Genomic DNA, 25,389 nt, shown 5'->3' with positions numbered 1-25,389 from the left:
AACTACACAAAAGTGGATATTAATTTTGCAGTAATAACTCACTAAAATATGCATATTTACATTTATATAAAGTTCTCTCTATCAAGGCATTTACATGAATATCATGTTTAAAATTATCCTAAGCTCTGTATCGATAAACTAATAATTTGCACTAAAGAAAAATGTATTTTAAAAAAAGAAATCAATCGCTCTCAGGACAATTTAGAATTCATGTATTTACAATATTCATTATTTGTTTGCTATTCTAAAGGATTCTCTCTAGTTACTAAAAATATTTTAAGTATACAAAAAGTGAGAAAATATCACTTTCGGTGTCTTGGATGAACACTTAGAAATCCACAGTCATTGCCCATATATCCATTTGATGCAAAACAAGCAGCCTCCATAAACTAGGATTTGAAACACTTCTGATGATGCCAAACCATGGTTTGAGCAATGTTATTTTTATATTTAAAATTGGTTTAAATTAAAGCATAGCAAAAATGCTACAAATGTGTCAATTTTTTTGACGTGTAATCCAATTGCGGATGAAACAAAAAAAATGCTGATCAGTTCTTAAATTCAGGCTCATGGCTTGCGATCAGAAATTTTTCTTCACCGGTTTTATTTCTATATATGCAAACTGTTTTTACAGACCTAAATACTAAAGCTAATATCTTGCCTGCATGTTTGGTAGGACTATGAGTACTGATGGCAGCAAGGGATTTGGAAAACCCCACGCATTCCATAGAGAACACTACTACCTGGTGTGGGCTAGGCATAGAGAAGTGCCTACCTGCCAAAGAGAGAAAACATACACTGTACTTGCAGTAAAGGAACATAGATAAGGCTACTGTGTCAGGAGAGAGTCAAAAGCGGAGCTCTGCAAGAACCATTTTTAATATTCTATTTTCTACACTCTGGCATAACTGAAAAAGAAGCAGTATAAAAGATTAACCCTAAATCTGCTTTTATAGGATTAAAAATTCACAGAAGTGCATGTCATTACCATTCACTCCCCTCCTGTATTCTATTCTATAGAACAACAGCTCCACTAAGCATTAGAGCAATTTACTGTATTGTCTTTTTAAACAACATTGCTTTGAACATGAACTAGAGTAAGGTACACAATGAATTTCTACTCAAGACAAGCTATTTTGTGTGGTAATTAAGATGTTTTTTTCAGAAATATTTAAAAAAATCCCTAAAAGACAGGTAAATAAAAAAAGCGTAAGCTAACCAGTTTTTGTCGTCTGTTGCATCTGTCCTCTGCTAGGAATATGAGCTCCTCCACCAAAGACAGCAGACCACATTTTGTCATTAAAAGGATGGGCCATAATTCTATACAATTCACTGCTGGAATGCGTTGCTAGACCATGAATGAAGAGACTAAGGTAGACTGCTGTTAGAATTTCGCAAAGTAAAACTGTGAGTCCTGGGTGGGCTTCCTCGCCAGCAGAATTCAAAAGACGTATCAAAGCTGTTATTCCTAAAATATAAAAATAATAGGAGGTAAATACTACCTGGTTTATAATCAAAGATGCATGATATAATCAAATGTATGAATCCTTTTACTTATTTGGAGGACAAAATGTAGACATTAAAGAATAATTAAAGTTATATTAAAAGACTCCAGAAAGAAATAAAATGTACTTAGCTTTTGCATTTTAGCACCGTTTTACAGGTTAGTGTATTAAACATGTCATTAATCAGTAGTCCAATAATCTACTCAAACATAATCAAAAAGCTACATTAAAAGAACTTTACAACTTTCAAGTCAAGCACTCAAAATTACAATTACTAGATACCTGGCCACTGAGCTGGAGATGTATTGGGAGTTACAGTTTCATCTAAGCTTGTTCTTAGAGTATGTCGCTGGGTAAGCAGCAGTGTCTGGTATACTGTTCCAGTAAACTGGTTTGCTTGTAATGAACTGTGGAAAAGAAACAACAAGCTATGTTTATATAAAACACTGCAATTCTGTTTACAATTGGCTAATACACAGTACTCACAATATGACAGAGCCACACAGACAGTTTTTAGGTGCACTGTTTATATATCAAACTGTTAGTATAGTGAGCTAATGCCCTGGCTGTGCTCCAAAGTCTGCTTTTTATAGTTCTTTACCTGTAGCTGTGGCCACCACAAAGGCACTGGTAGATGCAGGCAGAGAGTGATGCTGCTAAGGTATGCATTACATGTATCTGGAAGACAAAGTATTTACAGTACAGATTACACTACAAATTGAACATTTGTATAGGTTACTCTCATTCATTAAAATACTTCAAGAGGCCAAAACCACCATGAATGCGACAAAAATTGTATGCCTAGTCCTGAATGGAAGTCTCTGATACTATGTTTATGTCACCTTCTACGCCAAACAAGAAAGTGACCAATAATGGAGTTATATCTAGCGGCAACTTTTAATGTAATGTATTTAAACAGAAACAGGTGATATATTTCTAACAGATCAGAAAGCAAATTTAGCTATTCCATTACAGCTGAATTTTGCTAATTCACAATACTGACTGGGGGGACCCACAGTGAATTAGAAAGTCCAATCCTGAAAACACAAGTTTTGAAGGAAATGGGGCTACACAGATGAGCAAGTTATACATACATTGAAGTGTTTGTAGAATTGATTTCTAAATGAAAAAAAGCAAGAACATTGCATTGCCAAATGCCTATTAGCCAAGAGTAGTTTGAGTTTCTAGTATTTATGGAACTTCACAATGTAGATTCCACTAAAATCATGCATATAAAACACATAACCAAATTTTAAGAAAGAACCAGATTGGAAAGCATATTACAATCAACTAGAAAGAATTACAATCAAGCTTGTTAGTATGCTGCCTCTTGACAGTTGCCTCAGATTGGAGCTCTTGAATAAAGAACTGCAGTGACATTTAGTTTTTTTGGACTGATCTTTGCTGCAGCTCTAAGCCACATACACACAGTTTATTATGGATTGCATTGAACAGGCTCATTGTTGTCCTAGCACACACACATTTTATATTCTGTCTCAAAGTAAATTAATGACGGGGGTAGGGGAAGGAAAAAAAAGGGATTTCCTTTTAAATTTATTCTTTGATAAAAGCATCAGTTAATTGAGTTACACAAATACTATCCTTCATATAAACATCTTGTACACTATCCCATAGGATAATAATTTTAAGATATGGGGCTGGGATTTTCCAAAGGTGCCCAGAAGTTTTACGTGCCTAGTTCCCATTGAAAGTAAATGGGAGTTGGTGCCTAGCACTCGTAAGCTTCTTAGATAATCACTGCCCAATACCCTGGAAAGTATTAAATTTAGTTTTTATTCAAAAGCAACTAAGGAGGGAATCTTGCAAAGAAAAAGAAAATGTTTTTTGGGAAATATTTTATCATTGCATAAAGATGCACTGCTTCATGTCATAGATGTTTTGTAATTTTTAAGCAGTAATTACAGGGCTTGTTATTTTTTTATTTTTTATTAATTGTCAAATTATCAGCTTTATTTAAATAGAAGCAGGGAAGAAAGTTAATATAAAATAAGATTTTATACTGAAGTATCAGGAACTCTTGATTCATTCAAAACAGTAAAAAAATGAAAGAAAAAAAGTTATCTTTTATAACGGTTGTTCTTCGAGATGTGTTGCTCATCTCCAGTCCATTCTAGAGTCCACTGTGAGTACCCATGTACACAGTTGTCGGAGATTTTTGCCTTAACGGTAACTGTAGAGTCAGCTGTGGTGCCCTCTTGAGTGCCGCACCTATGTGCTGGTATATAGGCACTGCAGGCCCTACGCCCTCTCAGTTCCTTCTTGCCAGCAACTCTGACAGAGGGGTAGGAGGGAGGGTAATGAAATGGACATGAGCAACACATCTCGAAGAACAACAGTTACGAAATGTAGGTAACCGGTTTTTCTTCGAGTGCTTGCTCACGTCGATTCCATTCTAGGTGACTCACAAGCAGTATCAGTGGAGGTGAACTCGGAGTTCACAGTCTAGTGGCTTGCAGTACTGCTCTACCGAAGCCAGCATCGTCCCGGGCCTGCTGGATAAGTACATAATGGGACGTGAATGTGCGGCTGGATGATCAGTTGGCCACCCTACAAATGTCCTGGATAGGCACTTGGGCTAGGAAAGCTGCCAAACAGGCTTGCGCCCTGGTTGAGTGGGTGGTGACAAATTGTCAGAGATAGCACCCGTGCCCAATCGTAGCAGCAGCGAATGCAGGCAGCGATCCAAGAAAAAATTATTTGAGCAGACACTGGATGACTTTTCATCCTGTAGGCCAACATGACGAACAACTGTGTCGACCTGTGGAATGGCTTGGTCCTTTCAATGTAGAAGGATTGCGCCCTCCTGACGTCTTGGAAATGCAACATATGCTCCTCCTCCGACTTACGCAGTTTTAGAAAAAAGACAGGTTAGTAAAGGTCCTGGCCCGTATGAAACTGTGAGACCACCTTTGGCAGGAAAGCCGGGTGAAGCCGCAGCTGGACCGTCTTTGTAAAAGACTGTATAGAGGTAAGCGTCCTAATCTCAGAGACCCAGCGGGCAGATGTTATTGCAACCAAGAACACAACCTTCCAGGAAAGGACAGGAAAGATCAGGAAGCCAGTGGCTCGAAGGGGGGCCCCAGGAGTTGCGACAGAACAAGATTCAAGTCCCACAGAGGGACGGGTTCCCTGATGTGTGGGTAGAGGTGCTTGAGGAACCTGGAAGTCACATCCTGGGCAAAAAACGATCTACCCTGGAGCAGCAGATGGAAGGCAGAGATAGCAGCCAAGTGGACCTTGATAGATGAAACAGACAGGCCTTGGGAGCTTGAGTTGCAGAAGATAGTCCAGGACTAACTGCAGCGAGACCTCTAGGGCCGAATTCCTTTATCTGAGATACAACAAGTGAACCACTTCCATTTGGACAGGTACGTCGCTCTAGTGGAGGAATTTCTGCTGCCCAACGGGACCTGCTGGACACCAGCCGAGCATTCCTGCTCCTCTGCATTTAACCATGCAGCAGCCAAGCCGCCAGGTGCAGCGCTGCTAGGTTCAGATGCAGAAGACTACCGTGGTTTTGTGACAGCAGGTCCAGCCTGAGCGTAGATGTAACGGAGCAGCCATTGAGAGGTCCAGCAACATGCTGAACCAGTGCTGGCACAGCCAAGCTGGCACTATGAGGATCACCTTTGCCCTGTCCTGCTTGATCTTCATGAGGACCCTGTAAATTAACAGCACGGGGGGGGAGGGGGGAGGTGTACAACAGAGCAGGGTGTAACTTGAGGATATTACTTGGAGCACCCAACAGTCCGAGGTCAGCCCAGACCAGGCTGACCAGAAGGGGCAGAGGTGGTTGAGGAAAGAGTGGGAGGGTAGATCCTGTGAGGTGACTGGGATGTCATCCTCAAGGGCACCCTCAAAATGATGGCTTCTGGCCTCCTGGGTTTCTGGAAAGGCCAGGCTGAGCAGATGAATGGGAAGACGACATGTGTCACACTTAGACCCCTTGTCTCTATCCTTGTTCCAGTAGGTGCCCCGCCGGGGAGTCCCCCAGGACCTAGACTGCGGAGGTGGAGGAAGCAGAGGGCAGAATGGCTTCCTGGCCTGCTAAGGAGTATGGAGGCCCAAGGAGCGGAGGGTGGCATGGCAATCTTTAAGGCCATGGAGTGTCAAGTCCGTGAGCTCGGAGAAGAGCCCCATCCCCACAAATGGGGAGGTCCTGTATAGTGGCCTGCATCTCCTGGGACAACCCGGAGGACTGCAACCAGGAGCTGTGCCTCATGGCCACTGCAGAGGTGACCACCCTGGCTGCTGAGTCAGTTGCATCCCAGGCCATCTGAAGGGCTCCCCTTGCCACGGCTGTGCCTTCATCCCCCAAAGCAGCAAACTCCTGGGCCCAGTCTTGGGGGAGGGCCTCCTTGAATTTGCTAAGGAAGTCCCACAGGTTAAAATTGTACCTGCCTAACAGGGCCTGGTGGTTAGACACCCAAAATTTCAGGCTGTCGAATAAATCTGTCTGCCAAATAAGTCCTGTCTCTTGGCATCTTTGTTTTTCAGCGTGCCACCGACTGGCCATGCTTCTCCCTTTCATTAACAGCGGACACGACCAGTGATATTACTGGTGGGTGTGCGTACAAATATTTGAACCCTTTTGCAGGGACATAGTACTTCTTTTACGCCTTCTTAGAAGTAGGCGGAATTAAAGAGGGGGTTTGCCACAGTGATTTGGCAATCTTCAGGACCCCTGGGTGGACAGGCAGCGTGACCTGGGCCGGGGTGGAAGAGGATATAATGTTAAAGAGGTCATCAAACTCCTCCACAACCTCCTCAACTTGTAAGTTCAAGTTGGTAGCCACCCTCTTAAGGAGGGCCTGGTTCTCCTGGAATTTGTCAGGGGGCTGCCCGTTTGGGAGGGACCTGCCACCACTTCGTCTGGAGACGACGACGAAGGAGGGGCGGGTTCTCCTTCCTTCTCCGGAGATGGCTTCTTAGGAGCTGGAGTCCAGTGCACTGCCCCCATGTCAGATTCGGTACCATGTTCCAACCCCGGTGCCATGGATAGTTTGCCCAAGGCTGCCAGGGAGGACTGGTGGGAATACGGGACCGGGATTACGGGAATGCCCCACAGGTTCCAGTATGGCCATTGAGCAGGCCATCGTCCCTGCTGCCATGCCATTGCTGCAGGCACCGTGCCAGCTTCGTGGGTCGGTGGCAAATCACCCCTCTTTGGCGAGGGGCTGATCTCCTGGTCTGAGTTGGACCATTGCCCTCCTGGCGACCAGGGCGGAGCCTTCGAGGTCTGAGTCTGCCAACTGACTCTGGTCAGCGACCAGCGAGATGAGGGTGAGGATCGGTGCCTGCCCAATGAGTGGTATGGGGCGGGGAGGAGGCTTGGGGGGATGGAGAGCAGTCCCATGACGGGGAGCAATCCCGCCCCAGTGGGGACTGATGTCTGGGAGACCGTCTGGGTGAGGGTGACTTGTGCCGTGGCTATCTTTGATGGGAAGCTCGCCGGTACCAGTAGTACGGGGATCAGGGCCTTGATTCCAGTGTCCCATGTGTCATAGGGGGAGAGCGTAGCATGGGGGACCTGGGTCTTCTAGCCAGAGATGCGAAGGCAGTGCCCGGAAGGTCCTAGGCCACAAAGACGGGGGTCTACGCCTGTGGTCCAGGGACCGAGGGTGCTCCACTGCCCTATGGGGCCGCCCCATGACCGACTTGCCCTTAGCTGAGTCCGGCACTTGGCCAGACTGTTTGTTCTTTAGCTGCCCGGGCCGCATCAGGCAATGAGGGCCCTAGGAGAAGCTGGGATCCCCTGCTGCTCCTGGGAGTCAGAGATGGATCGCTGGCCGGGCTGAGGCGTCAGACCTCAGTGGTACCCCCGTGAAGCCCCGGGGCGGGCACATGGCCTGACATAGGTCCTTTGCCTGAGGCCCCTTTCTCTTCCAGTGCCGGGGGGCTTTTCTTCTTTTGCCGTTTCTTCAGTACTGGTGAGGGGGATTGGTGCCAGGCGGAGCCTGGTGCTGGCCGTGCGCTCCGCACGGATGCCGAGGTGCTCAGTGTGGGATCCGAGTGGGAGGGCTCCGAGGCAGGACGAAGAGCAGCCTCCATGAGGAGGGCCCTCAGGCAGATATCCCGCTCCTTTTGGGTTCAAGGGCGAAACTTCTTACAGATTCTACACTTCTCCTTTCTTTGGGACTCCCCCAAGCACTTCAGAGACGTGTCATGGGGGTCACTAATAGGCATTGGCCTGTTGCATGATGAGCATGGTTTGAAGCTGGGGGAACGGGGCACGTCCTCCTCCACAGTGAAGTCCCAGCGGGGAGTCTAACTACCAAACTACCCAACACTTAACTTAAAGGCTAACTACGTACAAAGACAACAGACAGTGGGCTGTTGAAGAATTGCTAATGCTCTTGCAATTGCAAGACAAGGTCCTCTGACCACCCTTCACGGGTGTTAAAAAGGAACCGAGAGGGCGTAGGGTCGACGGGTGCCCATATACCAGCGCGTAGGTGCAGTACTCAAGGAGGCACCACAGCCAACCCTATGGATTCCGCTAAGGCAAAAATCTCCGAAGACTGTGCACGTGGGCTCGCACACACCTAGAATGGAATCTACATGAGCAGGTACTCGAAGAAGAACTGCATATTGTACAACTCTTTCAAAAATTCGTACTCCTCTGCAGACATCACACGAGGGCCCACTCCTGAGAGGTGCTCATCTACCTCAACTCCCATTTAAGTACGTCACAGTAGCTGCCCCCTATCAATAAAATGAAATATTTTATTTCCAGTAATCTAGTGATTTTTAATCAAAAAGGTACAGAGAATAGGCAACGTATCTATGCATTGCATTCATTTTAGTTATAGACATAAAATGTTTCCAAGCTGTTAAAGAATCTGTTAGCTTTAAGCAAACTGTACAAATATGCAAAATGTACAAGCTTACCTTATTATAATAAAATACTTACCTTATTATTCTGGATATCTGGGTGAGGTGGTGAATCAAGGTTTATTACTGCATGTAATATATCATGAGTCAGGTTGCTGAGATTCAGTAATGGACTGGCCACCACTGTTTTGGCACTGGCTGTGCAGGCAAATAGGAGAGGTATAGAGTTCTGTTCTGGCAGAGGACTCGGAAGTGTTTGTATTGACTGTTCCTTTAAAAAAAAACAATTATAGTTGGAGCAGCTATAACTTCTTACAAGAACTAGGTTAACACTGTCTAGTTAAAAACTTTAAATCCAATTGATATAATTTATTCTTTCTAAATACTTTATTCTATTTGCATGAATTCCTACATAATTTATGTTACAAAATTACTAGGATATAACAGGTAAGAGCACAGTTATTCATTTTTAATTTTAATACATGGAAGAGAAAAAAGTTTAACAATGCACATGTTTTTAAAAAATTAATATCTGACAGTGGTATTTAACATGCCCTGTGAAACAGGATGAAAGCACATACCTGCTGAGATTCTTGTAAAAGCAAAATCAGTTCCATCCTCACGGATGCCAACCCCCCACCATGAGATCCATGAAGTATACAGTAACTAAGAAACATCCTCAGGAGTGACTGGTATTTTAGAAGCCATTGTCGCCTTTTCTGAAAGCCTTCTCTCTGCAGCATGGCTTTTGGTTGGTCAGATAATTCGTCAGTGTTTTCACTTAATGCAATTTCATCAACAGTCATGCTAATCCCAGGTTGTACCTCCTCTACTACAGCACTGTAGTCACAGGTTTTTTGAAGAGCTACAACTTCTCTTTCAAGCCAATGGTAAAGCTGGTACCGCAGCTTCCCACCATCTACCTCATAACCAGTGGATAGTGTACGAAGCTCTACTGTGAGAATCTTCAAGCATGCTCTAAACTTTAACTGTGCTGAGATCACATCTTCTGATGGATTTAAAAGATAATTTTCATCAACCGCACTGAAAGACTCTGAGTAGTTAGAACTAGTTTCATCTAGCTTTTCACTTATCTTCTGCAAAGGTTTCAGCTCTTTCATTACAAGAGAAGAATCTTCACTTTCTTCATCTTTGTCACTTTCCCACTTTAGTTCCAACGGTTCATCTTGGAATACTAGACTTGGTTGACTCCAATCAAAAGAAAGAGCAGAGCTTGACTGTTTGTCTGATGAACAATCTGAAGAGGATCCCAAACCATTTAGTACTGGTTGTGTCAAATCAACAATGGAACCTTTATCTTCCTTAGTCTCTAACCTTATTGGTGAAGAAGGTGAGAAGTCCTTACTAGTGTCCATTAAACTAGAATTTGTACAAAAAGGCTTTGACTTCTTGACCACTTTTGGCATTTTTGATAACACTTCTAGAGCCAACATGGGACAGCCAGCTTTTAAATGTGCATGTGCTGTAGTGAAAAACAATCTTCTTTCACTTAAATTTATTTGGTCTGCCAGTCCATTTTCTATAGTTAGGCAAATGCGTGTTGAGGTTTCAGAAGAGCCAAAATGACGTCTCAGCAGGAGAGGATGTGTCCTGAGATAATTATAGAAGTTGAACACTGAAGGGTCACAACTTGGGGAGGCACCATTTTCATCTGTAAAGAAATGAGAAAAATCACAACACAGAAGAATAATTCATATTGAATGTTAATCTTTACCTTCTGCCAGCTCATAAACTAATTAGAAATCTATATGACCAATATAACTAATATAGGACAGGTATGTAATTTTAAGTTTGCTGTTTCTCTCTTTTCACCATCACTTCAATTTTCAGCAGTAAAGAGCAATAACTGGTTTTAGACAAAGTACAGCAACACATATTCATTGCCAGATCTGACTGCTGTCGAAATGAATGGTAGAGCAGTTTGAATGAGAGCAGAATTGGGCCCATAGTTTGGAGGGAATATTACTCAATTTTTCATACAGTGAGATCAGTTCGGCTACAGTAATTTAGAACTCTGAATCCTAGACTTTTGTACCGTCTATAAAAGCATACAGCATCCTCCACTGCCCACTGTCAGATGGAGGTGTGTAATTTTTGTACTGTGAGAACAATTTAAACTGTAGTTTCCAGTATGTCTTACCAAAGATCATGTTAACATCGAAAATGAAAAAAATAAAGTAGATGTGGTTTTTCATCCATCCTGTCCCTCACGAGACAGACAACTCCCAAAAGCACATCTTAAAACAAGTTGTTAAACAGTTTTATGACAACTATAGTACACAAAGAAGCAATTACATCGATAATATTTACATTTGTATATTTATATCTATATATAAATATATGTATAAAATATAAAAAGTACAAATATATAAAAATTATACAAAACTTTGTATACAGTTTTATCAGCCATTACAACCTGAAATACTTTGTGAAATGAAATCATTAGAATAGTGCTTTTATCAATTAGTTCAAAAGGTGCTTTCAACAGCATCATCAGGATCAAGACATTGTCCAGTGACCATTAGGGTGTTGGTGCATTTGAAATTCCTTAGACTAAAGCCTTTGGACTTGGGCTGTAGTCTAACCTTGAGCTAGTTCACAGTGGACTTAAAAGACCACAAATCTAACAGGTATGAAGTTAGTTAATTTCAACAGATTTAAAACCAATGAATGCTATCACACAGTGTACATGGGGCACTCAGAGGAGTCCATATGAATCCACCACACCAAACAATTTTCCAATTTTTGTGTCCTTGTGGTAGACACTTCCTGAGAAGACAAGACTATCCACACAATGTAAGAATCATCATCATGTCTCTGGAGCTCTACTCTACAGCAATCAGGAAAATGGTTCCTGGGTCACAAAGATGTGGCCAATTAAGTTAGATTATATTTTCATTTTACAATTGCTGTTACAAAAAATAGCTCAAGAACAAGACTTTAGTGCTTCTTTAAAATTTAAGAGTGATTTGTCACGGACTAATTCCAGTTACATTGATTCAAGCTCACATGTTCACAATGTTAAATGGTATTGTGAATAAATTCATTCCTTTCCCATTCATGCACATCATTATGGTTACAGTATATAGTTGTCAACAATACAAACATTTTTACAAACATTTAAACTGCAAAAGGTATTTTTTCTGCCCCACTTATTAAGGTAAGCAATAAAATAGGCATCAAGTGGTCTTTCTGGCTTTACAGGAGTCGACTAAAGTCAAAACAGACTTTAAACTGTGGACTAAATTTAAGTGCACAAATACTAGCAACTAATTTCATAGCTAATATATTTAAAAACTCTTACCTTCTTCATTTCCAGCAGGTTGCTTAATTAGAGTATCAAGAGCCCTGCTATAATCTTCCAAAATCCAAAAAGCCATACTTCGGAGAAAAGGGTCACAATGCATGTTTGATGAGCTCTCCTTACCAGGAAAGGCACTTCCCAAAATTCTCTTCTGCAGTATGGATTTATACATGCTAGATACTTCAAACTCTGACTCATAAAGCCTTGATATTACAAGAGCCAGCTGAATGTCACCCAATTTTTCAAGGCAGACCTAATTAAAAAAACCAAACATTTTTTAAGAGACTAAATGTTAATTTCTCCTAAGGTTAAAAGGCCACCACCAAGAATACATGATTTTATGACAGGACAAAAATGTAAAATGAGCCTGCTGAAATATGGTTTCACTGAAAGTGTCCATTTTGCTCAATTCTGCAAACAATCTGACAGCAATTGCAAATACATGATGACAGCAAAGTATCACCCAGTAATGTATGGAGGGTTTAGAGTTCCTGCATATAATTTACCCTCCTTACATTCACTCCATACAATCTTCCAGCATGATGCATCTGGCTGGACAAACGGTGCTTGACACGATATTGTCATAACAGCATTTGCAGAACTTTGACATGACATTGTACCTTTGATTCACAGGAGAGTTCAGCTACCCAGTGAGATGTACACACAACTCTTCATCAAGTTGTCCATGCTGTCCAATAAACTATACTAGACAAACCCCTATGCCCTCACTTTCCACCAACCTCCCTTCTAGCTATTCAGCCAGGTGGCTTTTTTCCTTGTGAAGGGATCTCTATGCTCTGGAGCCAGACTACAGCAGCACCCAAGGACCCTCCCAGTTCCAACAACCTCCTGGGTTTCCTTATGATAGATCACTGAAAGCCTAAAAGCAACAGTTATTGGACAGACTATCTACCATTACTATCACTGAGAAATCAATTGTAGCTTTAACTTAGTATTAGGTGAGAAATGATAAAAACAAAACACATTTTTAAATCCAAGTGCAAAGTTCAGGAATAGTTGTGCATCAAAGCCTTATTAATGACATGAAAAAGTAAAAATCAAAAAAACAATTTTACACTGTGTGAGAAGCTTTTCAATAATGATCCAAAGGTGCAGTAATCACAAGATACAGATATAGAGAATTTCCAACAGTCGTGTCACACTAGATAAAATTTCAGATGCACTGTAAACCTATTTAAGAAGATATCTGTAAACGTAGGAGACAAAATTATTAGAAATGACTAAAATCATCATAAAATCAGGACTATTTAAACAAATAGAAGAATCTACTATTTTATTACCTCTACTGCATCCTTCAAGTGACCAGCCAACAAGAAAAATGCTGCAGAATGTTCAAAGCGCTGTTTGCCTAATAAAGAAAAAGCATTCTTTAATGCTGCTTTACGCCACCTATCTTCAGTAAAATTGTTTCCAAAGAACTGTGTCATCTTAGTTTCTTTTTGGGACCTGCAGATTTAACAAGATAGATGAGAAAAAACTTGTTTAGTATTGTTTAACATGGAAAAGTTCATTTGTCCCAAGATCATTCTTAAAAATAAAAAGTATATTTCATCAAAAACCTACATTAAAAGAACATCAAGGTTGCAAAGTTGAGCACTCAAAAGTTAAGAAGTGACAGAATTAAGGATGCCATGTGACTTCAATTCAGCCCCCTTGTGCATGACCATTATGATACAGTCTTTATGTATATGATCACATACTATTTTTTCCTCGGGACCCGCGGCCTCATTCAGTATACTCACAGAATAGTGCTCTGGAATGACTCAGGGTTGTGTAGTAGTGGATGAGGCTGCTACGAATTTAAGAGACTAAACTTTAGCCATCCACTTTCGCAAATCTTGACTAGTATGTAATCTAACAACATGTAAGTTAGTCACTGCACATGTACAGTACAGTTTTGGAATTTGTATCACACTTCTTAAGGCCCTGAATGTACAATTTTTAAAATATATTCTGGATTAAAATGCATATACTGTACCTATTTTAAGATTAATCAAAATAATCTCAAACATTTTTAAATACCACAATGTGTGAATTATGAATACATCCTGCTGAAATTGAAGATTTAAAAGGAAGACTGAATTCTAAATTATAGGACTGAAAGAACATGAACCAGGCAGTCTTTTTAAACATACAGAGATTTAAAGACTGAAGAGCATCTAAACATTTTTGGCTAAAATACTCGTGTGGCAAGATCCAGTAAAAAACAAAAATGAACAGACACTTCAGAAAACACATTATGATTACTGTAGTATATGTACATACCAGTAATAGGAATTTTTGGAACTTTTTTATTGCCTCTGAATAAAAGAGGAGACAAATTATTTTTTATCAAGTGGATGGGACAATATGGAACTGTACTTAAGAGCAAATATTTACAAATCTTAGAATTTATAAAGAACTGTTTTCTTGTATGTTTCCTACCTGTATAATCCCCAAATCACGGCCTTCTTTTTCATTGCAAGGTAAAAAATAGCTGCATCAAGTGGATTGTTGTTTCGTTGAAAAGCTGCTTTGGCTACCTGTGAATATATGGTGTTTTTGTTAAATTTGTGACAAATTTAAAAGACATCTGAAAGCACTATCCCTAAACTGATTTAGTCGTTAAATAATTTCATTTTAAGTAGTTCTGGTATACATGGCAAAGATCAGTTAGGAATATTTTTTGCTTATGATTAACAAAAACCAATTCCTCATCAAATCAAAGTTACACTGACTTCAGGTTTTTATGATAAAAGTCAGTTACATAAAGAAAAATATTTGTTTACTTAGTCTACATTAACTCTTTTGCACTTAACATTTGGGCAGAAACTCTGATAGCTATGAGAAATAGTTCTAAGTCATCAGGAAAGGAAAAGCAGAATGGACTCATTTAATCGACAAACCAGCAAGCAGAAAACCTTGATTTAAATCTATTTTAATTGTGTTTTGCATTTGCACTTTTGTCATTTTCCAATGAAAGGTGTTTCTTATTGGTTGACAACATTTAAAACATGTTGATTTTGCAACTATATAGAGTCTTTACACTAAAGCTGGTGCTTCCTTTTGCTAATCAGAATACATCTCTCTCTCTCTCACACACACACACTTAAGCAATTACATAATTTAACACACATTTATTCAAACGCTTAATTTTTGGATTTTGTATTTCAGAAAAATGGTGAATGATCCATTACACTTCTTTATCAGATGGTGATTATTTTTTACCGAAACCTTATTTGCATGAAAATGCAAATTACATTAAAATGCACAAAACCAGGACTCTAACAGTTTTTTATTAAATAAAAAGTGTGCTGGACACGTCAAAAAGAAGTTTACCAAAACATGTTTTGCACGTTCCACTAACTGATTTATTAAGCAAAGGAAATACTATCTGTAGTTAGCGAATTGAACTGATTTCTGATACTATATCCTTCAAGATTTTAAAACCAGTAGATCTCGTCCTCGCATACCCAGTTTTTATGCGCAGATTAGAAGAGGAAAACAAGCTTTAAGTGCTCAGCCAGTGACTTCCACCAGTTCAGTGATCTGACTTTCTTTAAAACTTGGTAGCAAATATGTACTAAATATTATTTCTTGTCTTGAATTTACATTTTTTTTTTTTTATAAAAGGGAAGTTCAGGTCTTAACAGCTTGTCAATTTCTAATTTAAATGTAAATAGGTTTTTTTTTTTTTTTAAAGTAAACCTGAATTTAATTTAAATTTAAAAAAGCCAATTTAAATAAAATCCCCTTTTTTAAAAATCACCAATTTTTGTCCACCCCGAGGACAAGTAAATCATAGTGGGCCAAATTTCCAATACACCTGTCAAAGAAGTCCCACAAAATATGCTTGTACAAATGCAGATTTGTGAAGGTCCATTTTAAAAGCTCTCAAAGTTTGGCTCATGTTGTATAGTAGAGGTTTGCATCTCCTAAACTTCCCTTGTTACTATAATGTTTGGTCTTCATAGATTTTAATGGAATCTCCTCAATATTGGTTGTTACCAGATCGTCCTATATCAAGCAGGCTAAACTGAGTCAGTAGATAGCGTCATTCAAAAGACGGGAGGGGACATGCATGCAAAGTTGTAGTTACCAGTTTTTCTATTAAATGAAAATAATTTCAATTGGCTTCTGAGGGAAATGGTTTAACTTACTAAAATTTGAGGGCAATAGAAAGGGTTCAAGTGTGTGCTGAAGCAAATCAGTCAGGTCAAGTTGAGCTGGATTATAGTGCAACAAAAGCCAGTCATTCTCCTAGATGACTACATCTTGTGTGACATAATTTAAGCTTTCATTAAAGCAATAATCAAGGACCAGACCCTCATTTGGTGCGAATCTCCATAGTTTCACTGGCTTCAACGAAGCTATGCCCTTCTATACAAACTGAGGATCTGGCCTCATATCTGTCCATATGGTGAACCAAATATAAACTGATGCACTGCTGCCTGCCTCAATCTGCAGACAGCCTGAAACCGGTGTGAAACACTACTATTCATGTAAACAGAATGTTAAATAAGCACAGTAGTCTTAGACCTAAGTGTCAATATTTACCATTCACTGACACAAAGCTTGTAAGGTATAGGAGCCATTCTGAAAATTCTGGGCACAGAATGTTAGGAAATGTGATACTAGGGTCTAAACCAATTTTCCTCTTAGACAGTTCCATCAAATCCGTGCTGCCCCTAGCTTCCAGTGCCCTGCAGAGCTTCCCACTGATAGCAGACTTACCTTCTCATCTCATTAGTATTTTTCACCTGCAGTCCTGAGGAAGCAGAGACTGTAGGAAAGTATCTGCACCACTTTGGTGCCCTGAACATACTACCTATCAATGTTAAACTCACAAAAAAACCAAGAATATAATGATGCACAGGCATGCAAGCGAAAGAAAAAACATGTTTCCTAAATAACTGAACATAAAAGTAGATTTATTTACACTCCATTTATTAAAATAATAAATAATGTGTAAGTTGAGCATTCATAACTCATTAATACTTTATATCTGCCATGAGAACATGTAACTTAACAGTGCCTTTTTTTTGTGTGCTGGATTTGCCACAATGAGAAATCACTTCCATACTGTGCTCCATCTCCTAACAGTCACTGTGTGCGCCAAAGTCAAGCAAGGCTCTTGTGCTAAAAATTACTTGACTGGTTAACTCCAAATACTGAATGTTCAATAATAAGACTTTACACAGTTTAAGAGGACATTTATACTCCCTCACAGTGCAGAATTAATTAAAACAAAATATTTCTACAAGATGAAGATGAGCCTAAAAGTCACAGAATCATAGAAATGTAGTGCTGGAAGAGAGCTTGAGAAGTCATCAAGTCCAACCCTCAGCACGAAGACAGGATCGAGTAAACCGAGACATCTTTAACAAGTGTTTGCCCAACCTGTTCTTAAAAACCTCCCAAGATAGGGATTCCACTACCTCCCTTGAAAGCCTATTGGAGAGTTTAACTGCTCTTAGAGTGAGAAAGTTTTTCTAATATCTAACCTAAATCTCCCTTGCTGCAGATTAAGCCCATTACTTCTTGTCCTCGTTTATAACTTCGTGTCAAGTTTAGAACTTGAACTACCTCCTTCACAAAATGCAGTGAAAGTCAACACTTAAAATCAGTCAAGTGACAAGAAATGAAGCCAATCCCCGCATGCTCTCTCTATGGTAAAAAAATTCACGTCCTTCAGGAAGCACTGAAAATTCTTCTCCATTCCACCGCTGTTAAATTCTTGACCCTTAGGTCCTCTAATCATAGCATCCCTGTAACTGAACAAGAGTTAACAGGACGCTACTGTACTCCAACCATTTTCATATAAGGAAACTGGGTAGCATAATTATTCTAGGATATATGAATAACTGGTAACATGCTGTACGCTAATTTGTTTTCAGTCAACTATATTTACCTTTTCTATGCATCTGCGCAAACTATGGATATTCCGAACCCACCATCCTACACCCATAGCTCTGAGTTCTGACCAGGTAAGATCCCCTTTCTGCACAGCAGGGAGCATGTTCAGTAGTTCTTCTTCTGCTACCGAATGAAATGCCCAGGCAAAGTGACGAGTAGACAAGCCTATACAATAATCCACAAAGGAAAAAAGTGCTCATTCAGTTACAACAAAACCTGAAAAACAAACCGCAAGTTCAGAAGGTTTTGTCTTTGATTTTTAACTGTGAAAGTACAAGACCATTGGTAGGCATTAAAACAACTGCAGGCCTTGCATTCCTAGGTTACACATATGTGAAAGTTCATTACTGTCTTACAAATGGACAACCTGTTTATTATTCACTTATAAACTGGCCATTTCTAGTTCACGGACAATAGATGCAATGACCAAAATATAAATAACTACTAAACATAAATATCTGCAGAGAAATGCCCTTAAAGATAGCTTGTGACAATGTCATACCTATCTGAAATTTTGCATATTTAATTAAGTGAAATTTACCAAAAATTTCAGAAAGTTTAGCTTAATTTTGATTAAATGCTAAATTCCAAGGAAAACTAACAATATTGACATGTTCAGTGAAAAGTTCCCCCCTTTACTTTTTTTTTTTTTTTAAATCATGCCAAGTTTTAATGTCTAAATTGTAAACATTTGTGGTTTTATTTCTCCTGAAAAAATCAGCTTCTCAGCACTTCATCAACTTCAAATATAAGCCAAATTTGGAAACGGCTTTCAGGAAACAAGCTTCTGAAATCTTTTGGCACCAAGTATTTACCCAAAGCAAAAAGGAAACATGGAAAATTCTTTCCTAATGGAGCATTTTTATAGATAAAAAGGGCTGTAGCTACAATATGTTCATAGTTGGTTTTTAAGACGTTTTATGCAGTATCAAGCAAATACTTCCATCATTAAAGCATTTCGCTTGCGGAAATGTCTAAATACCCTTTCGCTTTCATGAAATACACTCGTCCTTTTTATTTTAAGACAGAACTACACCAAACAGACCCATCAGTGAAATTTAGTATGAGAGTACAGAGGCTCTTAACCTTTTTCTTTCTGAGGCCCCCCAAACATGTTATAAAAACTCCACGGCCCACCTGTGCCACAATAACTGGTTTTCTGCATATAAAAGCCAAGGCCGGTGTTAAGGGGCAGCAAGCAGGGCAATTGCCCACGACCCCATGCCACAGGGCTTACAGTGAAGCTAAGTTATTCAGGGCTCCAGACTTCAGCCCCATGCAGTGGGACTTCAGTTTCTGCCATAGGCCCCAGCAAGTCTAACACTGGTCCTGCTTGGCCAATGCCCTGAAACCTGCTTGGGTGCCCCAGACCCCTGGTTGAGAACCACGGACATAGTACTCCTTTAAGTCTCATGTTCTGGTATGGTTTGAACAAAGTGAGTTTGAATTCAGAGTTATGATCATACTCTGTGTCTGTACAGTCAGTTTAGCATGCACTTTCTAAAACTACCTTGCTGCATTTCAACTTTCAGAATAATCTACTGTGCAAGTTTACTTCTGATTTTGCTTATTTTCTTTCAGTATCATCAGGACCTACAAACATTTAGAAAAAATCAGTTTTGTTATTTTTAAGTTACAGGTAACCTTCAGCAGGTTAAACTACTGGATCAGCCATATCTGTATTGAGCTTTGAGCTGTGCTCAACTAGCAAGTTTACACATGAATAACTCACTAACCCAAACATTACTGAAACTGAAAAACAGAAATTACGGTCAATCTTGGTTTGTTTTACAGAGCTCATCAAGAGGCAGAACCTAAACCAAGGCTGTTGAAGACATTTAAAAAAAAATAGAGTATTTGCATTTGGCAAGTCCTTAGCAAACATGTCTTGCCTCTAACGCTGACAGGAATATTTTACTTTAAGTACAAAGCCAAACATTGGTTTTTGTTTTAAAGAAGTTCAGCACCCAATGGCCTTGCAAAGTGGCAATTTTCAAGTAGGTGGCACCAATGACAATCCTGAGTTAGATAAATACTATAAATATCTGATTAAGTCAATTCTGTAAAAATAGCTATTTGATTTTTTGAAGTGCATTTTATACTGTACGTTACTGTTCAGACCGTAATAGTGTTAGATGCTACAATGTATATGAAAGTACTACTACAGTTTGTCCTTTTTTAACTTGATGTAACAAATTAAACACCATAGAAATACTAAAAATGTGAAAGCTATATATTAATTTTATCCAAAAGAAATTGCAATTAAACATATGTAAAGAATATCATAGAACTGAAAGTAGTTGCTGAAAATGATTGCTATAATCACCAATTTAAAAAGTTCAAGTTTGGTGATTTATTCTAGCAGCGCTGCTCCTCAGCAGAAGATTGCTAGAAGCATGGAAATAATTTAACTTGATAATTGGTAAAAATTTCCAGAAGCAGCAAAAGTGACTTAAAAAGCCTAAATCCCATTTTCAAAAGTGACTTAGGCACTTCAGCTCCTAAGTCACTAAAATGTTTTCTGAAAATTGTTACCCTATGTTGCGAGTCTCTCATGCTAAAATAAAATAAGCACTAAAATGAACTGTTCTATACGATGTTCAAATAATGTCTTGTCATATTGCTCATTTCTAAACAAAGCTCTTTCCAGTATTTTATAACAACAGACATTCATAAAAGGATATCTTTAACCCAAAGAGATTAACCAAGAAGCATGCACACAACAAGTTAACAAACACCTATGTTACTCTTCAGCGTGAGCATGCACAGGGCTTGCAAGGCAAATGAGCTGTTAGGACTTACTGCAATTCTCTCATACTACAGTTCTGAATGTATTTCAAGTCTGCATGCATATATCTAATAGATAGCAACCATTTAAATCGTTATATCACGTGAACACTATCCAAAAAACCCCCCCAAAACAATCTGTAGAGTTACCTTGGTGAAGTAGCTGGGCTCGATGGACAGGAGGAAGTGAGGTTGTCAGAAATGTGTGCAGCTGAACAGCCAGAAGGAATTTTAAGCCACATTCATCGAGAGTTTCTCCACCTATAAATAAAAACCAGTCATATTTTCACTGAAAGAAAATACATAGGACAGAAACTTGAAAAAATGGAAAATGACTATAAATAGCTTTGATTTCCCTTTACTAGACCACTATCTATGACATCACATTAAAAAAAAAAAGAGCTCATGAATTCAGTGATTTACTCAACTCTTAACCCCCAAACTAAGATTCTAGTGACAAAGAAAAAAAGGCAAACTCAGGGTGGACTAGGTGCAAAAAAGGAAGCATGCCCTGAGCAAGTTATGCTTTGCAGAGTAATCTAGAACTCTAAGAAAAAAAAAAAATCATACTTTCCCTATTTTTTCCAATCAGTAACTAAAAACAATATGCTGCTTATTGTATCAAAGTATTATACAACTATTATGTCGGATAGAGGGAAAAAGCTTGGTTGATAAAGGAAAGTGCATTCGTATGACAGTGAGAGTTAATTTCTCAGGAAGAAACACTTCTGATTGTTTCTTTAGATTTAAAGAATAGAAACCACACAAAAATCTCTTTGGATCCTAACAACTGGATTTATAATCTAACTATAGCCACCCAACAGTGAACCAACCCCCAAATCTCCCCCACCTAACCCACAAAAAACACCAATACAAATAATGAATTAATTCAGCTAGTCATTACATCAAAGCTGCAAAAGAACCTTAATGCCCCAGGAACATACCCTCAAACCTTCCCAAAAGGTTAATTAATTGTTCCCCCTTCTCCCAGCATGCCTGGAAGGTCATGTTTGAACTATTTCTGACCAAGGGCAAAGCAAGTCTGAGTCTTGGGCCCCTCACAGTGAGCACACATGATTCATGATAATATCAGTCAACAATGACAAATAAATGAAAATACTTCCAAAGTTCATAACACTTTTTATTACAGAAATTAAGTTAAGAAGTTTGCAATGATTTTTTAAAAAAGGACTGTTTACCTAAACAGCAGATGGTAAAATCTTGTTCGATAGTACATCATACTAGTACAACTGAATATTTAATACACTTATCTGGAAAGAGATATGCAAGACAATAAAAATCCTTACAAAAAGGCTCGTGAATTACAAGAGTATTGCCTATTACTTAAAATATATAGCTTACCCTGGTTTCTGTCCCTGCTTTCTCCAATATCAGTACTGGTAGTGGCAATTGTATCTGCCAAAGCCATCAGTGACATCTGCTCCATCCTGGTGAGACCTGGTAAGCTAGAATGCAGCAAGTGACGAGAAAGAACTTGGGCATGCTCTGGTCCAAAGTAAGTTGGGCTGTACTGAGAAAGGTCAATAACCTTCGGCTTTGTATTATCTTCATCTGCTTCAAACACAGTAAGATCATCTGTATTTAGGCTGGAGTTTTGAAAAAGATCTTCATAATTTTCATCTGGTAAACCATTTTGTTTATTTACGTTATTTTGATTGTTGGATTTCTCTAAACAAAAATGTGAGCAGTCATCATCTGCAGCAAGCAACGCATACAAAGGAAGTGGTGGAACAGAGTCTATTTCTGTATAGTCTGTATTCTCAGTTTTGTTGAATGTCTTGGGGTCTCTTGCAGTGCTTCCACTAGCACTAATTGTAAGCGATCTAAGTCGCCGATCATGATTAGGTTCAGATTCATTTATAGCTACAACTTCCCCAGCAATACATTTAACCAAATGAGACAGGATGGCTTTTGCTCTACGTACTTTACCAAGGTCCATAAGCTCTAGAAGCTGGAAAGGGTGGTACTGAGGTAAAGTTGGACATAATGCATGAGCTGCTTCAAAAAGACCGGAATCTTCCATTTCCACAGACAGATCAAACACAGTTCTTTTTCCACTAAGTTTCTGTGCAAGGCTTGTCATGGATCTGGTTAAGGTTCGCTTTGGTGGATGCAAGCCAGAACCAGCCGACTGGCTTTGTTTCATCAAGCTAGTGATAGATGGTGTGCTTCCACTGTAAGAATCAGTCGTAATGGACTCTTGTTTTGAAGGGGGCTGCCACTGAGAATAAACATGCATTTCACAATCCATCCCAACTACAAGGATGCCATCACGTACCCAAGATAAAGAAACTGGCAAAGGAAGTGATCCTTCTACTGAAGAAACTAAGTCCACGCAGCGTAGCAGTACAAACCTACAAAGGGATGTAACTTTTGCATTTTCCCACAGTGGCAATGCAGACATCTCCTTACTACTTTGGTCATGCATTTTCCCAGCCAGTTGGCCAAACATATAAAGCTTTGATCCAATTCCTACTGTTAGGATATGTGATCCATCTTCCCTAGACATCCAGTCTAAGTGAACCAAATGCTTTGTGCTGGGCAAAATACTCTCATTGTTAGATAAATAAACTTCTTGTTTATTGTATGCCATTAAATTACTGTCAATACTAATGGCAGAGTCCAACATTGTGCTTATTTCATCTAAATGAAGAGTCTGTTCCAGAATCCAACATGATCCTCCTGTAGATTCACATTCAAAAATACTAACATGCATCATGAAATCTTGAGAACAGCGACTATTTTTAGATGTCATCTGCTTGTATGCTACAGCTAACCTATTTGTATGTGCACAACTAACTTCTATTGGCCTGCCTGGAACATTCACAGCACTACTACTAAGAAGTCCATCCTCAACAAGTAATGGCCATTCTTCCCATATATATGTAACATTACTATTTACAGTATATTCTGGCGTAGAAGAAACCACTGACTCAGGAGTCACTCTGCATCTCCAGAACCTAACTTTTCCATCTGAGCAAGAAGTTGCCAGTAGATACGGGGCATGACAAACTGGATATATGGAAGAGGAACTCAGGTGTCCTAAAATTGAAACAGAACAAAAAAAAAAAATGTTTCACATCAGGGTCAAACAACAAGTAATCATACATAAGATTTTTTTTTTTTTTTTTTAATACAAGTGTCAAACTAAATTCACTCAATTTTGTTAAAGCTAATACAATTTGGTTTTGGTTCATCTTACAAAGTATCTAGTACCTATTATTTTACTGACACAGAATAATGATTACAAGGATTCAGAGAGAAGAGGTGAAAGGAACAAGTTGAACACAGTTCTACAGCGACACTTTGGGGGGGGAAGAACCTATGGAAACAAGCCCAGTTAAATGTTTAAAATTATTTCACATCTCTGAAATTTTAAAAACTCAATCCCCAATATGAACAGAAAGAAGCATTATATAAACAGTAACTTGTGACTCCAGATATGTTAAGCAATAAAAGCGAATTTTAGTATCGACAACACGGATAATCAGTGTTGGAACCTGATGACACCAAAAATATAGATGATTTGAATTATAGGGTCCAAAATAAATTGTGTACTAGTGACAAGCCATGACATGGATTTATAGCCCTTTAATTAAAAATGGATTTCTCTGTCCATGTATATACATGGATCCATACCCCTCTTCCCCAGTGGCCACCAGAGAAGCTCAGACACGCTGCAGCAGCTGGATCTTTGAACATAGCTGGAGCTTTCATGCTGATGTATTTTTATAATCCATGTATGTGCAGTCACACAATTATGAAGTGTGCGCACTTCACACTGCAATCCAAGTACTATATGCTAGCTAGCTCAAAACACATACTCCCAATAAAGGGTCTGACTATCTTAAGTAGTCTTCATAGGAGAAGTTTATCAACATACATTATATTAAAAAATAAAGTCAATTTTCCAGACAAAATACATTTCACTACTCAGGACTGCATATAGCCTTTTACTTACAGAAATCCTTGGTCTAGAACAACATTTTTCACTGACTAGCTTCGGCAGGAGCTCTGTTGCAGCATTTGGGCCCCAGGAGTAAAAACCAAAATTTTATACAACGATGTATTTTAGTATTCCTTTCAAATCTGGGTTACACGTTCTGAGTTCACAAGGTATTTGTTAATTTGTTGTTGTTTTAAAGTCTAATAACCCTGGAAACTCATGGAATACAGTATAACAAGATTTGTACTAGTTCTTTCCTACTTTTAAAATTACAGACCTGCTGATGGTTTAACACTTATTATTTCCACTCCTTCCGGTAAATTCAACTCTTGACTATAAACCATTTCCGAAGAGAGAGTCAGACGACTAGTACTTTGAAGGTTTGCTCTACAGGCCCGATATTTCTGCGTGAAGGGAGACTGGATCTTCTCTGGATCCGGAGAGGAAGAATGTAGCTCTTCATGATGTGACACTGCTTCAGCTATATTTGAGTCTATTTTTTCATCTAAAAAAAGTTTGCATTGTTAAGTGAAAGTTATCGTAACATATGACAATCGTTTTATGAAAAACACAGCTGTCACTGAAACAACAAGAGGGGATACAATTTTAAACTTGGTTTTGGTAAGAAGTGAGGACATCATAAAAGAGCTGGTTGTAGAACATAACCTTCAATTGAGTGATCATGATTCAGTTTAAATGTAATGGCAAGTAACCAAAAACAGGTCACCAACTCTTGTTTTTTATTTCAAAAGGAAATTAAGGAAATTAGTTGAAGAAGTCAACTGGACTGAACAGCTCAAGGACTTAAATGTGGAGCAGGCTTGGAATTTCTTCAAATCAACCATACAAAAACTGTCTGCAATTCGCATCTCAAGTAAGGGGGGGGGAGGAGGGAGGGAAATTGTAGGAAGACGTGGCTGGATGAATAACCACTTCAGAAAGATTATTAGGAGTAAGCAGAGAAGATATATGGAAAGGAAAAAGGAACTGATTTGCAAAGAAAGCTACATCTTGGAGGATAAAAAATACAGGAA

General features: G+C 39.2%; 1 protein-coding gene across 2 annotated transcripts in view; it reads right to left on the bottom strand.

The window, feature by feature from the left end:
• DMXL1 (Dmx like 1) overlaps positions 1-25,389 on the bottom strand; it is a 136,903-nt gene that overhangs the window by 55,653 nt on the left and 55,861 nt on the right. The window contains exons 17-29 of one of the 2 annotated variants that reach the window (XM_074953007.1): positions 24,633-24,860; positions 21,751-23,451; positions 20,539-20,649; positions 17,597-17,766; positions 14,131-14,228; positions 12,987-13,152; positions 11,686-11,938; positions 8,942-10,032; positions 8,440-8,631; positions 2,107-2,183; positions 1,788-1,912; positions 1,220-1,468; positions 662-775 (exon numbers count right to left, since the gene is read on the bottom strand). In XM_074953007.1, coding sequence (XP_074809108.1) covers positions 662-775; positions 1,220-1,468; positions 1,788-1,912; positions 2,107-2,183; positions 8,440-8,631; positions 8,942-10,032; positions 11,686-11,938; positions 12,987-13,152; positions 14,131-14,228; positions 17,597-17,766; positions 20,539-20,649; positions 21,751-23,451; positions 24,633-24,860 — 4,575 coding nt within the window. The remainder of the gene's footprint in view (positions 1-661; positions 776-1,219; positions 1,469-1,787; positions 1,913-2,106; positions 2,184-8,439; positions 8,632-8,941; positions 10,033-11,685; positions 11,939-12,986; positions 13,153-14,130; positions 14,229-17,596; positions 17,767-20,538; positions 20,650-21,750; positions 23,452-24,632; positions 24,861-25,389) is intronic. The other variant, XM_074953006.1, reaches the window with a different exon arrangement.

This window comes from Natator depressus, chromosome 5, assembly GCF_965152275.1.
Source record: "Natator depressus isolate rNatDep1 chromosome 5, rNatDep2.hap1, whole genome shotgun sequence".
NCBI classification, from domain to species: domain Eukaryota; kingdom Metazoa; phylum Chordata; order Testudines; family Cheloniidae; genus Natator; species Natator depressus.
This window is presented reverse-complemented; position numbering and strand designations above follow the sequence as displayed.